We start from the raw sequence: 18,622 nt of genomic DNA, 5'->3' as shown, positions 1-18,622 counted from the left end.
ACTAGTAGTTACTTCCACAGAATTGCAACCAGAAAAAACAGCACCAGAGTTGCCCCAATTGTTAAGCAAATTCGAAACTTGGGACCTAGATTCTGCTCTGCCCTAATGAAAAAGGGCTTAGATTTAGAAGTAGTGGCACTAGAAGCATATGAAAACAAATTCAACTTAAAAGTCGTAAAGGGAGATCAAATAGGACTCAGTGTGCATCCACAGTATCAGTATCTTGCTGCATCTGTAGATGGGCTGCTCCCTAATGGCACACCTATAGAGATAAAAACGGTGCATAATATACCAGAGTTCAAAACCATTTATGATGTGGCCCAGTCAAAAAATTTAGTTAAAGCATTTTTTCTTGAATTATCCAGTGAAGGTCTTCAGCTAAAAAAAAATCACAGGTATTTCGCCCAGATACAAGGCCAACTCGAGATACTGGATAAAATGGTATGCCACTTAATAGTTTATAACTCTATTGAGGATTGGGAAATAATTACAGTTCACCGATCGAAAGACTACTGGGAAAAAATATTTCCGAAGCTTGAAGCCTTCTGGAATGAATCCTTACTTCCTGAAATTTTAGACTCAAGGGTTGCAAGGAATATGGAAATCAGAGAACCTGTGTCTGTAAAATGTACAACAGCCCACCAACCGAAGGACTCAAGCTTGTCTCAAGAAATAAAAAGAGGAAAAAAAAGAAGGTTGAGTCGAGTTGAAGTGAACAGCAAGAAAAAAAACGCACAGAAGGGATCGGGGGAGAACAGTGAATTTACCAGGAACTCAATGCATGAAAACAGTGATTTTGAAGAAATAATTTGGTCTGATTTGGAATAGATAAATCTTCGTGTTTGATAAAAAAAAATGTGTTAAAAAATATTGGCAAGGAAAATTATTTTTTCCTCCATAAATTTCTGTCTCATTCTTCGTCAATGTCCAAAAATAATGAAGTTTCTTATCTGGTCTGAAGTATATTAAATACATTTAATACAAACAATTTTAGTTTTTTTCTTATAAATTTCTTGTATGTTACTTGGGCTTAGTATTTGTGATTTTTATAGTTTTTCCTACAATTATTACGTTTTCTGTACAATTCGTTCATTTTTGGTATTTAATTAAAGCGTCTTTAAGTTTCTTTCCGAAATCTTGTGCATCTCGCCCTAACACAAAATAACGTTAATGCCCTAATCTTATTACAAGGAAAATAGCTTTCATCTTATTAATTCCAAAATACTGACAAAAAAAAACCACTATAAAAATCAAGGTGACTGGAAAGATATTGAAAATGAACTGAATGTGTAATGTATAATTATTTAGTGTTTAATATACTAATTACAGGAAACATCAACAATTAAGGTTTACAGATTCTATTTAGCGACAATTTTTTATTTTGGTTTACGGTTAGAACGGAACTCTAGTCGAACTCCTATGGGCAGTAATTTGTGTCCTTTTTGGTTTAACTTTAGCACTCATTTTAATTTTTAATCGTTTAGGATTTAATTATTTGTATATAGCAGTACCCATTTCTTTTATGTTTGGTATAATTATTTATTTTTATTTCTCTTCATTTTCAGTCAATTATGCATAGACAGTAATGTTTGACCGTTTCACATTTAGATCATTGAAGGATTTTATTTTCTGTCCGTCTGTTTCAAATGGCTCTTTAATTTTCAATTACTTAACTCACTAGCCTAATTGTATAATGTACATTCCCAGATTGCTATGAAATCACGATCTTGTATCAGACTTAGCAGACATCTGCCATGCTTGGGATACTTATGTCATGCTTGGCACAGATCATTCACTCTTAGTACTGTTCTCACAGTTCCGCTATGCTTGGCACACTTCTGCCATGCTTGGTACTAGCCACCTGAGGTATATGATTTCTGAGAGTGAAAAACCTCTCAAACATTCATCCTTTTTCTTTGGGTAGTTTACTTTTGCATGTGCGGACTGTTTGTTTTCGTTGTTGTATTTTAATGGGGGCAGATACGATGGACAAGGGTTTTTAAATTCCTTTTGGGAAATCCCAAACTTTTTACTGTTATCGCTTTTCTTCTATTTCAATAAAAATTCTTTTTTATGTGCTTTAACCCGTATGCGCCTGAGAGGCTATATTTCTTCCAAAATAAGTTCATTAGTACGGGTATGCATTGAGTTTTTCGTTTTACACAAACTTTTCCTCTTGTTATCTTCCCAATAAATTAGTTTTATTTCCATCAATTCTGTTTATGTGCTACTTTTTCATAGTAAATTTATGATGGAATGGCGGATTAGTCTTCTTAGTTATTTAGCAGGATGAGATTGAGGAGCACAAAAACACAAACGTACGCAAACACAGGAACAAGTCTACACACACACATCAAATTACCAATTACGCACTTATTGTTTGATGCAAGCTGTGCTAGAGTTTTGTTCGCAGGAATTCTTCAATTCAATTCAATCATATATATTTAAATAAAAACACATAATTACATGTACATAATCTGCCAGGAAAGCACAAAAGTGCTTGACTAGGGCAGAAACTTAACTAAAGAATAATTAAACAATCAACTAACAGAAACAACGAATCAACTGGATTTATCAAAAAAGAAAAAAAAGAGAAAAAACGGAAGTGACGAAGAGAAAGAAAAGAAAAAAAAAAGAAAATAAAAGAAAAGATCGAAAAGAGGAGGACCGCATGATATTCAAATCTAAACAGTATTTCTGGAACGACCCTTCACTGCTCGCTTGAAGGTAGTAAGGTTATTTGAGTTCCGGATTTCCAAGGGGATTGAATTCCAGATAGCTGGTGCATATCCGTAGAAAGTCCTTTGCGAAAGCCAAGTTGGGTATCGCACAGAAGATTCTACTCCTGGAGGTAATCATACATTCTTTCATGGACTACTTTCTCATAAATCTTCGAAAAAAAGGTAAAATAGAAATGGATCGGTAATTACTCGGTTCATTTTTTGACTTCCCTTTGTGAAGGGGTAGCACTCAGGCTAATTTAAGTCTTTCTGGAAAAGTTCCCTCTTCAAGTGATAAATTAATCAGATGAGTCAAAATAGAAATAACAATTGTTTTTGTTGCTTTAACGATACTTCATCTACTCCACAGGATTGTTATTTCATACACATAATTATTTCATTTATTTCATTTTCATCACAATTTGTAAAAAGGAATTCAGAAGTAACATGACGAGGTTTAAGTTTGGGGACTGGTGGACTTCGAGAACTGAAGATTAAAAGAAAATAGCCAGGTGGGTGTTTCACCCACCTGGCTAACTGCTTGCAATTCTCAATACCCAAGGGTTCTCCCAATAGCCAAACAATTTTCATTTCCAAACGGACTCGGTCTCGGTTGAGGTTTGGGAGAGTTCACGCTTTACATTTCAAAACAGACACCCATCTCGAAAATAAAAGATTTGTCTACTTTTCGTACAAGTTCTACCATTTGCATTCAATGCACATCGAATCAAAATCTCTGAGCGAAAAAATATAGGATTACCCTTTAAATTGATGTGCAAAAGAAAACACTATTTTTAGCTCAGCAGTGGGTATATTTTCTTTTACATAACCTGTTCATTTAAATTAATCTCCGTAGAATCTAACGTGCTTTTGCTAAACAAACATCTTTTGTTTTTTTCTCCCACTTGTTTATGTTTTTGTCAAGTCTCATAAACGAGTTTGCTATCGAATAGATACTAGCAGTGGCGTTATTAAGATTCTTAGAATCTGTTTCAGAAATTGGGCGGGAACAAAAAAGACCATTAGCCTTAAAGGACAGAAGACAACTTCAGAGGAGGACGGAAAGCAGAAAAATGTGTCGAACTTGTCAATTCTACCAGACTCAATAGTTATCCAGAGAATCCTAAAACTGCCTATACTTTAAAGGAAGTATAACGTCTGTGTGCATAGATAAATAAGGTCAATAACTGTAGAAGAACACTAACAATCTTCGAATTCATTGTGTAAAAAATTATCTGTCAGAAAAATGTTTCAAAATGCACATCCTTATCACAATACTTGTTGTCAGACTCACTCGACAGCCATCTGTCGAGACATAGTATTTAAATGAAATTCCATTTTGATTTAAGACGGGATCTCTACTAGTCTTAACACGGCGAGTCCAACGGAACAGTTGGAATTTTTTCTATCAGTTATACTTCTTTAAATATCTAGCAACATAGTAAGAGACGATCACGTCCCTTAATAAAATCTGCAATAGCCCATAACTCCCAAAACTGAAATCAGATCAAAACAAAAAGCACAATATTAGAACCGCCTTGTCCAATACCTCCTAATAGGAAATTTACCGTCCGTTTGCTTGTACAACCATGGAAATATATTGGCTTGAAAATCAAGAAAAGTGGCTTCAACCACGTTATTCTGCACATACGGCATCTTTTTTCGTTTCCTCAGATAGCGGGGCACTGGGACACCGTAGAGAGCTGTTTAATGGCTCATTTTAAAGGAAATTGATGTGGTTAAAAACCTTTGTAATTATTTTCTTAATATAAGCTATTTTTACGAAAATAGGAATAAAGTCTAATCTTATCAGTTTTGCTCAGCTAAGACCTACAGATACATTAGAATTATAAAACCTGGTACCCCACAGAAAACAGAATGGCAAAAACGGGAAGAAAACGGCTTTCAAAACACCTATATTGTTAAAATTCTGCATCTTCATCTATTCTTCCCGTTCCAAACATGAATATCACTATTTTACGAGTCATTTTACAAAAAAAAATCACTATTTTATGAGTAATTCGAGAAATTGAAAAATGAAATATTAGGTTTTAGCGTAGAACAGCCGCACTGTCAGATACGAGCCGCAGCAACCGAAGCGAATTGTTGGGAATCTAACAAGTCTTAAGAATAAATATGTACAGCTCAGAGACCCCTTTTAGCTTATCTTCACCAAAAATAAACTCCACAATTCAAACTGATAACAACACCGGGTTATTCCAAAATAGATTAAAAGGAGTGTTAAATAATTTGCAAATATATTGTTCGGCTTTTTAACAGTTACCTATTTAGTCTACTAGTAACTCAATTGGCAAATATTTTCTCAGTTAATGGCGTTTGTCGTTCAATCATTCAACGTTTCGTAAGTTGTCGTAAGTTTAGCACAGTACTTACATGTGTAATTAATGCAAAAAAATCCCAGCGAAAAATTCTTCAAAAAAAGTCAGTAGTATGTTAAAGTATGTTAAAACCTTAAACGGGCAGAAATAGAGTATATAACTCATCAAGTAACTTTCACGCTACGTACGTTCTTTCCTAAGTGACAAAACTACGTAATGTTAAGTATGGCCTTTCTCACTTAAATACCTTTCAGACAGTTACATTAGGCAAACGCAAAATCTACAAATCACAGTAATAATTGTTCAAAATCATCAAAGCTAACTATTCAAATTGAAAATGTGTAATGGGCTAGGGAATTTAAACTATAATGAGGATTAAATAAAAAAAAACTACAAATAAGGCAACATTAAAACTTAAAACAAAAAGAATTTATTACGTACATGACGGGGCTTTCCCTCCTTAACTCATCGCTCATTACACTGAGGTTTTTCATTGCTTTAAAAAAAACTTATATGCAAACAATGGGCAAATTGCAGAACCTACAGCCCTTCCTCACCTCGTTGAGTTTTCCTGGAAAATTACCCAGGAAACTTTCCTCCCAACAGAAAATTCTTCACGTGTGAAATTCTCCCTCTACCCACAGAAAATCGCCCAAAAATTTACGTATATAAAACAGTTCGTGGTAACGAACTGGAAGTAAGGAGCGACCCGGCTCAGTAGTAGCCAGCACTCTAAAAACCAGAACTTTGATACCAATAGATGTATCAAAAGAACCGAATTTTTAGGCTGGTTTAGTCTTCCCATCAAAAGTTACGAGCTGAAAAGATTTGCCTTATTTTCTAAAAAAGGGGGGAAGCGCCCCCTAAAAGTCATAGAATCACACCATCAGATTCAGCGTACCATAGAGCCCTACTGTAGAGGTTTCAAGCTCAGATCTGCAAAAATGTCTAATTTTGTACTTTTTTTGCCAGAAGAAAGATCACGGATGCGTATTTATTTATTTTTTTTATTGGTTTTTCCAGGGATGATCTTATCGATCACTGATCCTAGAATGTCGCGAAAGGGGTCATTCAAACGGAAATTAGAAGCTCTAGTGCCCTTTTTAAGTGAACCAAAAACTGGAGGGCAACTAGGCCCTCTCCCACGCTCATTTTTTCCCAAAGTCACCGGATCAAAATTTTTAGATAGCCATTTTGTTCAGCATAGTAAATAAAACCAATAACTATGTCTTTGAGAACGATCAAATCCCTCACAGTCCCCAGGGAAGGGCTGCAAGTCATGAGCTTTACCCATTGTTTACATATAGTATTGGTTATTGGGAAGTATACAGACCTTTTCGGTTTTTTTTTCTGGTGGGGAAGGGGAGTCAGGGGAAGGGGAGTCAGGGGGAGGGGGTTACGTGGAAGGATCTTTCTATGGAAAATTTTTCATGAGGGAAGAGAATTTTCCATTCTTTCCCAGCATTATCTAAAAAAAGATCAGAAATTAAATAAAAAAAAAGTTTTCTCAACTGAAAGTAAGGAGCAACAGTAAAACTTAAAAAGAACAGAAGTTATTACGTATATGAGGCGGTTCGCCCCTCTTTCGCCAGACTATTAAGTAGACTTCTTTCGCCTGAGTAAAAAACTAGATACCGTGAATGTGATATATTCTGCGTCGACAACTTCTTCTTCTTTTGGCATTTCATTTTTTGAAATCTTCTGGGCTAATATTTTTGGCTTTGCAAAAGCTTCCATGCTTATTATGTTTCAATTTGATGTGAATATTCATTTGAAATAACCTATATATTCGTTTTTGGGTTCATTTACCCATTTATCGTCGTTTGTCTTCGTTATAAGTTTGATAGCGCTCTCATACCACTCCGTACAATTTTTCACAGTAGTATCACACGAATTTACGTTATATGATCTTACACAGCAAGTATTTTTCGTAATATAGATAGTGCCATATAGGCTCGAGTTCCACATAGAATTTTAGGTTACGTGACTTTATATTCATGGAAAATCAAAATTGTAACAACACAATGGAGTTTCTGAATGAGGAATTCATAAATCTTGAAAATAAATTGTTAAACTTTTCCAAGAAAGCCTTTCATACTTGATCAGAGCTTGAGTTTCCATCCCATGTTTTTCCAACACAGTCATCACAGGTAGTTCGCATTTTATGCTGATTCCAAATATATAAAGTTCAGTATATTTAATATGACCCATCAAAAGCTACTAGCCAGAGAAAATTTGCCAGAGGAAATTGAAAATTTGGAACGCACCCAAAAAGACAAACGGCCATAATGAAATTAACGTCATCAGATTCAGCATACAAGAGAACCAAAGCTGCCAACTTGCACACTTTTGTGTGAAATGCACTCCTTTTTGCCTCAGAGGGGATGCGGAAGAGTGAAAATTACTCTTTCTGGGTCCGACATTAACGTCATCAGATTCAGCATACAAGAGAACCTCGCTATAGAGCTTTCAAACCAGGGTTACCAACTTGCACACTTTTTGAATGAAATGCACTCTTTTTGTCTCAGAAGGGATGCGGAAGAGTGAAAATCACTCTTTCTCGGTCCGACATTAATGTCATCAGATTCAGCATACAAGAGAACCTCACTATAGGGGTTTCAAACCAGGGTTGCCAACTTGCACACTTTTTGTGTGAAATACACTCTTTTTTGCCTCAGAGGGGGTGCGGAAGAGTGAAAATCACTCTTTTTGGGTTTGACACTTAGGTTAGTGCTAATTTTGCCAATCTGATTTTTCATAGGATTTTCTGATTGGCTGAAAAAGTTCATGAATGATTTTGGTTAGCGCTAATCAGATTTGATTAGCTCAAATTAGCGCTAGCTAAATCTCAGTATTAGTGAAATTTCAAGTGAATGGGGCTTTAGTAAAAAGTTGCCAAGTTTGCTAAGTTGCAAAGCTTTTGCAAATCCAGAAAGATCGTCACATAATACTTCAGAAGTGAAAGGCCTCAAAATGACCTATCAGTTTCAAAGATCCGAAAAGCGCAAAAGAAAACTTCAAAAGCAATAGGCTCAAAGTTTTGTTTCTATCTTGACAACATATGATATAAAATGACAGGTCACATCACAGCTTGCATATGTCCGAAAGTGCTTAACTCACTAGAAGGGGGGGGGTCGAAGTAACGGCTCGAGGTCCCTCAAGATGTATTCACGAGAATATAAATATATTTTCTGTTTTACTAGTGGCCTAAATTTTAAAAATGTCCATTTTTGGAATATCCGAAAGTTTTTCAACGAAACACTTTAAAACTGTTAATATTTATTAACTGGACAAGGTGGTACATAAAATATAAATCCTGTAGATTTTACTTTTTCTTTTTTTTTTTTTTTTTTTTTTTTTTTGTTCTGGCTCCAGCCAGTCTTCAATCGACATTTATGACGGATGATTCCATCCAATATCTTGTGCTGATCCTTGAAATTGTCCCATTACGTCCAATTATGAAGGCAGTTAGCGTGATTAAGTCCATCATTAAAGTAAAATAAAGATAATCTCATTTTTTTTCGTTCCCACTGGTAATTTCTGAAGCTTTAAATGCAATTACGGTATTTGGACTTGGGTACTTATAAAGATGGTTTCCTACCACATGCGATAAAAATCACTAAATAATTGACTAAATGAAGGTCTAGCATTAGGCTGAAATGTTAAGGGGCGTAGCCAAAAATTCCATTTCGAAAGACAGCCAGCATTTGTGGAAGGTAGAGGGGCTAAAAAAAGGTCTTCATTTGGTCCTTGATAAGACCCAATACATCCTAATAGCTACGCAGAATCAGTATTTGTGCTAAATACGAATTGGGCTATGAACTCTACAATGTAGGAATCCATTGCTATATTTAACACTACTGGAACTAAATAGTATCACGCAAAGGAAGTTACGTATTATACCGCCAACATTCAGGTTTACGCTGCGTAAAACTCGAGAACAAACCGGTTTTATCAAACTGTATTACGAAACAATTAGCTTATGCTCATTGGAAAACAATTGGCGGATGACAGAATACATTGGAATTAAATAATTTTGGCTATATATTTGCAAATTAGTGCGGGGAAGGGGGTTAGGTTACCCCCCCCCCTAATGTGCAAATATTTAGCCCAAATGTGTTTTTAAAGTATTATTTTATCATGATGTTTTGGTATTTTTCATTAGGATTAGCCTAACTTCACTTTTTGAGTGTTGGCGGTATAACAAGTAAGTACCCACGCAAACATAATAGTATTACGTAATACAACACTAAAAAATAAAAGAAGTCACTTTACATTTGAGGGGTTATCCCAAAATCAAAAATCGTGTATACCCAGTGGCACACGCCACATGTAGCGGGTGTGACGCACATAGCGCAAACTTTGCCATATGTTTCGCGAAGAGGCACAAAGTGGCCTAAGCGTAGTGGAACTACTGATGATCCCACATGCGCACAAGGTAACGGACAGTGGAGAAAACATACTGAGACAGCTTATTCTTTAACCCCCATCTCCTTTGAATTCTACTGAAACTATTAATAGACTACTTCAAGTTGAATTCATTTCATTAATAATACGGCAATTGGTTTTCAGCCATTTTGTACCAATGGATTTCCCCCCAAAATTACTTTTTTTCGAAGTGCAAAATATTCCACAACGACAATCGTCCCAATGACGCTTAATTTTCTTTTCTTTTTTACAGTATCCTCAGCTTTAATAAGAGGGGACACCCACTTTCATAAATCACGTACACCGGGTGGCACATACCAAGCGTGGCGGAAGTGTGCCAGGCATGGCGAAAACTGGGCTAAACATGGCGGAAACAGTGCGCCCACGTGGCGTTCTGAGATGTAAAGCAGGTGGTACAACGTTGATGCTGAGTTGCTTCAATAGGACACGCTTGGGTGCTTGATTTCTTAATACTAGTATCAGTTTGCAGTCTTTATTTGGGATTTTTAGCAAACGTAGGCCTACACTGAGATGTAGGCAGAGTAGGCCTAGGCCTACTCTATTCCTATCTATACCTAGCCTAAACTTAAGAAAAACAGAGAGTTTGCTTGTAAACAGTGTTTTGACTCAAAGAAACCTTTTTTTTTACTTGCTTAAAATTTCATAAAAAAAAAAATAATAATGTTTACATTCTTTCTGCTAGCTCAAAATGTGACAAAACAACAGGTAAATACAACAATAGGTGAAAAAGAGGAGTTGAAACGAAAATGTATTAATAACGCGTAAGTGTTTAATAAGACAATGAAAGATGATAAACTGTTCTAATACAAAAATAAAAGCAAATAAAAAAAAAATTGTTTATCATCTCCCTTTTTATCTTTCTTCCAATACCCTAAATAATCACCTATCTTGCCCATTAATTTTTTTTTTTAGTTTCTGTAGCCAAACCAGTTCGAATTGACTGGGCGGTCTTGTCATCACTTGTAGAGCTTGAATAAGAAATCCAAATAAACGAAAGAACACTAAATGCCCACAATTACTTTCCCAAAAATCTTGGAAAACCCGTTTAACTTCTCTCTTTTTCTGCCGGAGATAGATATATTCAGTTCTAACGAAACTTATACCTTTAGAAAGTGTGAATTTCGTTTTCCCGATTAAACAGAGCATAATTTTCTTTTTAAAGGTCATGAAAAGGCAGCCCCGAAAGGAATTCTGGCATACCGGCCAAGAAACTGCAATCAGCTCAAAAGAAATGCCATTTGATAAATTCCACAGTTTTGGGAGTTCCCCGTGGTGCCACCCGCACTGATTGAAAACCTTGTCGACACAAGTTTACTGTCTTTCAATCAAATTTCATGGTCAACCAACAAATCCTCAATAGCTTTCAATGATAACTAAGAATTATTTAGAGTTAATTAAGTTACTTGAAGAGAAAAAGAGAGGCAATTCTCCTATAATCCCGTGAAAAAGAATGCAATTATTTCATTGGTTCACGTCTATGACTAGTTTTCTTAAACCAACCACAATATTCCAAAACAACATAAGATTTTCCAAAGGTCCGCCTCCCGAAAAATAGTTACAACGCCCCTGGATATGTTTTTGTGTGAACCATCCCTAACAAAGCAATGTGGACTGATTTGTAGCAGCAGCAAAGGAAGATTTGTGCGTGATTGCCTCAAATGAAAGAGTCAAACAGTTCGTGGTAACGAACTGTAGTAAGGAGCGACCCGGCTAAATAGTAACCGAAACTCTAAAAAATGAAATTTTGATACCAATAGTTACATAAGAAAAATCGTATTTTAATGCTGATTTTATATATATAACTTTCATCAAGATTAGTCTTACTTATCAAAAGTTGTGAGCCTGAGAAAATTTGCCTCATTTTAGAAAATAGGGGAAAACACCCCCTAAAAGTCATACAATCTTAACGAAAATCACACCATCAGATTCAGCGTATCAGAGAACTTTATTGTAGAAGTTTCAATCTTCTATCTACAAAAATGTGGAATTTCGCATTTTTTGCCAGAAGACAAATCACGGATGCGTGTTTATTTGTTTTTTTCCAGGGGTTATCGTATCAACCCAGTGGTCCTAAAATGTCCCAAGAGGGCTCATTCTAACGGAAATTAAAAGTTCTAGTGCACTCTTTCAGTGACCAAAAAACTGGAGGGCACCTAGGCCCCCTCCCACGCTCATTTTTCCCCAAAGTCTTCAGATCAAAATTCTGAGATAGCCGTTTTATCTGCCACAGTCAAAAAACCTAATAACTATGTCTTTGGGGACGACTTATTCCCCCGCATTCCCCGTGGGAGGGGTTGCAAGTTACAAACTTTGACCGGTGTTTACATATAGTAATGGTTACTGGGAAGTGTACGGACGTTTTCAGGGGGATTTTTTGGTTTGGGAGGGAGAGTTGAGATGGGGGGGCTAAGTGGGAGGAGCTTTCCATGGAAAAACTTCTCAATTGGGAAGATACTTTCAATGAAGGGGGCGCAGGATTTTTTAGCTTTATTTAAAAAGATGAAAAAATAAATATGAAGTTTTTTTTCTACTGCAAGTGAGGAGCAGCATTAAAACTTAAAACAAGCCGAAATTATTACGCATATGAGGGGTTTACCTCCTCGTAATACCTCGCTCTTTATGCTAAAGTATTTTTAGTAATTTCAACTATTTATTCTACGGCCTTTGTGCTTCAAGGGTCATTCTTAAGGAATTGGGACATAATTTAAGCTATAGTGTAAAAAAATCTTCCGATTATAACTATGAGAAATACATGTAGCCAAAAAAAAATTAATATGCAAATTTCGTTTTAATTATTTGTGTGCGGAGAGCCAAGATCAAAACATGCATTAATTAAAAAACGTCCAGAAATTAAATAAAAAAAACAAGATTTTTTCAAATGAAAGTAAGGAGCGGCAATAAAACTTAAAACGAACAGAAATTACTCCGTGTATGAAAGGGGCTTTTCCTCCTCAACACCCCGCTCTTTACGCTAAAGTTTTTTACTGTTTTAAGAAGTAGAGTTAAGAGAAAGAGTCAAACTTTAGCGTAAAGAGCGGGGCGTTGAGGAGGAAAAGCCCCTTTCATACACGGAGTAATTTCTGTTCGTTTTAAGTTTTAATGTCGCTCCTTAATTTCATTTCAAAAGAACTTTTTTTTTATTTAATAAAAAAAAAGAGTCAATGAAATTACGCCACCATTTGAGTCCAGTGTTCAAAAATAGTAAAAACTATTTTTCTATCTTGAATAAACCAACCTAAGCCAGAAAAACTTTCCAAATGAAAGATAAAAGTTAAATCAGTTCCTTCTTCTTACTTTTGACACTGGAATTAAATTAGTTAAGTTGATTTTTGGATACTATCATATTAAAACTAAGCTATAAGCACATTTCATTAGCACCTAGTAAGTAAGTATGACGGCACTAGACCCTCAAGGTAAAGGGCCACGACCTCCGTTTCGCGGCCCTTCAGTCATGAGGTGCAACGGAGGGGTTGGAGGCAAGCCATCCTGTACTTTTACACACCGTTCCTGCTTTCCTTCCCCAGATTTCTCGAGGTAACCATTTTGAGCTGGGTCAATTCTGGCTGAGCTTACACAGTCACACCAGAGACCCCCGTCCCAAACAGACTAACTGACCACGCCAGGAATCGAGGCCGTTCGGACGAAGGATCCCCAACCCAGCACGGCAACCATTTAATTAAGAAGGGCAATAGCGCCTAAGATAGGCTAAGACGAAGCGGTGTTGTAAGAAGCATGACCATCCTCTGTGGAATTCAAATTACCGGCATGCTGCCCCTAGGAGAATTTCGAATTATTCACCATTTTTCTCCAAAGCAATAAACTTAGACTGGAAACTATGTAAAAATTTGTCCCACAACATTGACCTAACAACTATAATAATCACTGCCTTTACATCATCTAAGCAAATAAATAAAAACAGAACAAGACCTTTTTTTCTTTATTTTCATTTCGGTGTTCGTACCACAGCATTGACCGAAGTCCTTACACCTTCTCTCTCTAAGGTACTGCTGCGAGAAACTGGAAATAGTTGGCAGCAAACTCTTTCAAACGACAGGTGACGTTCTACGTCCGCAAAACCATAAGGTATACCCTTTTGTACTGGCAAAATATCCCCCAAACACAAATTCAAAGTCCTTTTGGCCTCCTCCTCCATCAGCAAAAATGTCACTTGAAGTTGTAACTCAATCCATCACCCATGAGTCAAAACAGGGCACTTAATTTTAACGAAGCCCACTTAACAGACCCAAGTAAGACAGACTCACTGGATAGGACAGCTTCAATTACCCATTGTATACCTTCAGGTGATTGTTTCAGCGATCAGTTTACAGACATAATCAATTGATAGATAGGATTTCAGCATTGAGCGAGTTGAAAATAAAGAAAGTTAACTTACCTTGTTTCTTTGATAGCAAACATCCACTTTTCTTCGATTCATCTTCCTTTTCAACTTTAACGCTCACGGTAGTATCCAATATTTCAGTTCTATCCGGCAAAGTCACATCGGTTTCAAATCTGGGCGATTTTAATTTCAGTAAAGGTGAGTTCGGATAAATTCCGTGACCAGGTGAGAAAAAATTAGTACAATACGGACTTTGCTTCCCCGTTTCTACTAATAAAGGACTTCTACAAACTTTCAATTCTTCCCCCATACATACATTTGCCGGTTTACAACTTCGCAAAACTTCTGGAGAATCCTTCGTTTCAAGTACACCCGCTGCACCATCTTCATAGCCCCTCAACACTTCAGGAGACCGCTCAGTTTTTATGAGAATAGCTGACGTCATTGTGTTTTTATCGCTGATCATTTGATCTGTGTCATTTACGCCCCCCTGGCGATTGGGGATTCCGGTCAACAGCTGTGCGGGTCTTTCAATCTTTTGTTCTTCATTTATTCTCAAGGAATCTGAGCCATGAGCTAGTGTTTCTGTGCAAAAAATCTCTCTCTTCTCAACGGCTTGTTTGCATGCCAAAACGACCTTCGCAAAAGGAGTTGTTCGACTGCAGCCACCTGAATAAAGATTAAATAGTTTAGGATTATGTACTTCATAAATAGGCAAAAAGCTTAGAACATTCAATACATAATGTAAACCCTTCAGGGTCAGTTTGACCAAACCCATAAAACATACAATCAATTTTTAAGTTATTATGTATTGACCTTTATATTCATTGTATTGACCCTTCTATTTCGTATTTATGTTTCATTTATAGATGCTTTAATTGTAGTAACTGCATTAACTTCTATTTTTATTGTATTGACCTTTTTATATATTTATTTCTTCTGGTATTTTAGCCTTATTTAAATCTGAGTATGTTTCTTTTAACAGATATTTTAAGCAATATTAGCAGAACATAGGTGTGATATACATACTAGTGCCAGTGATTTAACCAAGAACACTCTGTACAACGTCCTAGTACTCTCCCAAGATATCTTAAGTGTTGACGTGGCCTGTACCAAAATTTTATTTGTGTGTTTCTTAAAGTGACGTAGCTTCATAAGCCCAAGTTTTAAAAGAGGATCGCACGTATACGAGCCGTTGATTCGCTCAAACGTCAACTAAACAACAACATACAATCAAAGATTGAAAATTAGTTTTTGCTCTCCCAATTGGGATCGCTATAAAAAAAGATAAAATATGTCACTGAAAGATTAACTAAATAATTAGAAAAAAATACCGAGGAACATCCGCTCCGAAGCTATGTGCGGTTTCGCTCGTTCCTTACTTGCCATATGTCCGCGCAACAAATTATAGTCACGTATGAACGCTCCCATTTCTCTGAGTTTTGGTCAGGCACATATACTAGTTTTTTTTTTTGGGGGGGGGGGGGAATAATAAGAGAACACATATTAACTTATAATTTAAATAGGACGTGCTCAAAAATTTGGAAAACTCCTGTTTTGGGTGGATGGGCCCAGCGTAGGTTTCTGGGTGCAATATACATTTAGTATATTATTTATAATAATAATAACAATAATAATGTATTTAATATACAAAATATAAAAATTATACTTCTAATGAAAATAAGTAGATCATTTTTTTATGTATAAGTAAGTTATACGGATATATATTTGGTTTGATCTTAGTGAAGTCGAAGTCCCTAGGTGATTGGGTTTAATAAAGAGTCTAATGCCCATTATGTTGGTATACATTAGAATGAACCATCAGTTTCTGGTGGTGGTTAACAACAAGCTTTTTATGGATTACTTGTATTGCATGTAGATGGGGCAACAAACAGGATCTTGATCCTTGTTTACTCCAAGCGCAACTGGTGGGAAAAATTCGTTGTTTTTTGTTTTTTTTTCGCTTAGTTATTGGAGTATGCAAAATAAGCTGAACTACAATTTGATTGTGCTTAGTCAAATTAGCTTCTAAAAAATTCTCGGTACTTGTGTATTATTCAGAACACACTCGATAAGTGAAGTTAAGTTCTTTCGTGAAACAAACTACGATGCAGGTACATTTTATGAGAAAAATCCGGTTTTACAGCCGCAAAGACAAAACTAAATTTAGTTTGCTACGCATAGTGATAGAAGATAGTGTTTGAACATGGATTTTGAAATGAAGATTTGGGATTTGCCAAAGACTGAAAAAGAGGCAACTATATTTTTTCAGGATATGGGGTTGTTGCCCACACCTAAACAGTGCGTCAATAGACACAACATGACTTAATACTCTTACGAGAAGGAACATTTAGGTTAGGTTTACCTAATTAAAACGTACCTGCATCGTAGTTTATTTCAAGAAAGAACCTAACTTCAATTATTGAGTGTGTTCTGAATAATACACAAGTACCTAATTGTTTAAAATCCAATGGTAGTTTTTTTGTCTTATCTGTTATACCTATACCAATTTACTGATAGATTAAGTTGCTTCAGATTACGAGTATTAAGTTGAAACAAAATAGTGAAATAAACTTAACAAAATAGCATGGCAAAATTCATGGGAAATATTTAATTTGGGATATATATTTTACACATTAGGGTGGATTAAAATAAAGTAAAGTGAAGCACTTTTAGGAATGATATAAATAATCCTGAAAATCCTATAATACATACTTTTATCATTCCTAAAGCACTTCGTCCTACTTTATCCTCCCCCTCAATGTGCAAAAATGTAGCCCAAATTAAATATATCCCTTGTATTTGGCCAAACTCTTCTGTTTCAACTTAGCACCCATAAAAGACAAAAAAAAACATATTAAATAGGGTATCTGTGCAAATATGTAGCTCAAATTATATATTTCCCTTGTATTTTGCCAAACTCTTCTGTTTCAACTTCGCACCCATAAACGACAAAAAAAAAATCCTATTAAATAGAGTCTATTTGCAAATATGTATAAACATAGACGTAAAAACATAAACATAGACGAAAGTTGGGGTTTAATTCCGCTTTCTAGGATTATAATGAGAGAAAGGTTAAGATGGCAAGGGCGAGAGAGAGAGAGAGGGGTGGGTTTATTAATATAAATAAACAAAACAAGCGAATGGTTCGAAGGAAAGCTTGTTTGGGATTACAATACACATACAAATAAAAATACAACACATACAAATAAAAAACATTAAACTACCTAAGGGTGATGGGAGGGGGAGTGTCCGGGAAGGGTTCTTGTAAACCTCCAGTTAAGGGTTCTGAAACATAACAGTTATAATAGTAACTGATTTGTACTTCAGAGCTTTTCCACTTAAGAAGTGGCACCAAATGTGTTGTTTTCAGTGCTATATCAGATATGAGCAATAGCTTCAAGTTCTGCAACCCCAATAGCCCAAGCTTTTCCACTTAAGACATGGCAGCGAAAGTGCCGTTTTAGTGCCTTTTGAAACTTGCAGATGGTGTAATTTATGGGAAGAACGTAGATATGGGCAACATCTTTTACATGAGCTATAAAAATCTGTCTACGATGCTCTGGTAGCCTGCTAGTGCCACTCCTTGAGAAAAGTGTCGTATTAGTGCCAAATGGCTATTGCAAATAGCGGAATTTATAAAAAGCAAGCTCTTTAATGAGCCTTTAAGCATCTCTCTATGATGTTCTGGTAACCCACTAGGCCTGAAAAAAAGGGACATATCAGTGCTACCGATGCAAAAAAAGACACTTTCCAAAAAAAAGATTTGTTCAAGGAGGGGGACTAAGTTTCCCCTGTAGAAGATTTTTGACCATGCTGATTCCATTGGTATATTCTTCCTTTTCATCTGACACCATTTATGAGATTTCAGGGGTTTTTCGAAATCAACATGAAATTCTTTTCGTAAAAATTTTTCACTTTTAAGGCGAACCGAAATAATAGTTACCATTCCTGAATCAGTGTCAGATGCCGATTTTTTTTTTTCACTGTGTAGTTTTTTCAAAACGCGTTTTTTAATTTTTGGTTACCATGGACTGTTGTTCACTCTTTACTAGATTAAATAAAAAAAAAACAAGTTTTTTTTAGCTGAAAGTAAGGAGCGACATTAAAACTTAAAATGAACAGAAATTACTTCGTATATGAAAGGGGCTGCTTCCTCATCAATGCCTCGCTCTTTACGCTAAAGTTTGACTCTTTCTCTTAGCTCTGCTTTTTAAAACAGTAAAAACTTTAGCGTTAAGAGCGGGGCGTTGATGAGGAAGCAGCCCCTTTTATATACGAGGTAATTTCTGTTCGTTTTAAATTTTAATGTCGCTCCTTACTTTCAGCTAAAAAAACTTTTTTTTTATTTAATTTCTTTACGTTTTTGAATTAATCCATGTTTTGATCTTGGCTCTCCGCAAATAAATAACTAAAACAAAATTTGCATATTAATTAATTGCAATTAATCGGAAGATTTTGAGAAAAAAGAAGCGAAGGAGGAGGCCTAATTGCCCTCCAAGTTTTGATTACTTAAAAAAGCAACTAGAACTTTTAATGTTTTACAAACGTTTTCATTGGTAAAAAATATACGTAACTTATGAATTAACTTACGTAACGAAATTCTATATTCGTATGTTTTTATTGCGTATATGAGGGGGTTCAACCCTCGTCGATACCTCGCTGTTTACGCTAAAGCTTAGATTGTGTCTCCATTCCTTAAGAATGACCTCTGAATCACGAAGGCCGTAGAATAAATAGTTGAAATTACTAAAAATACTTTAGCGGAAAGAGTG

At 35.8% G+C, this 18,622-nt stretch overlaps 1 protein-coding gene across 7 annotated transcripts in view; it reads right to left on the bottom strand.

Annotated features, from left to right (window-relative positions):
- Nucleotides 1–18,622, bottom strand: part of LOC136039152 (uncharacterized) — a 212,614-nt gene that overhangs the window by 140,650 nt on the left and 53,342 nt on the right. For all 7 annotated transcript variants that reach the window (XM_065722640.1, XM_065722642.1, XM_065722646.1 and 4 more), the window contains exon 5: nucleotides 13,902–14,516. In XM_065722640.1, coding sequence (XP_065578712.1) covers nucleotides 13,902–14,516 — 615 coding nt within the window. The remainder of the gene's footprint in view (nucleotides 1–13,901; nucleotides 14,517–18,622) is intronic.

The sequence above is a fragment of the Artemia franciscana genome, chromosome 19 (assembly GCF_032884065.1).
Source record: "Artemia franciscana chromosome 19, ASM3288406v1, whole genome shotgun sequence".
NCBI lineage: Eukaryota > Metazoa > Arthropoda > Branchiopoda > Anostraca > Artemiidae > Artemia > Artemia franciscana.
This window is presented reverse-complemented; position numbering and strand designations above follow the sequence as displayed.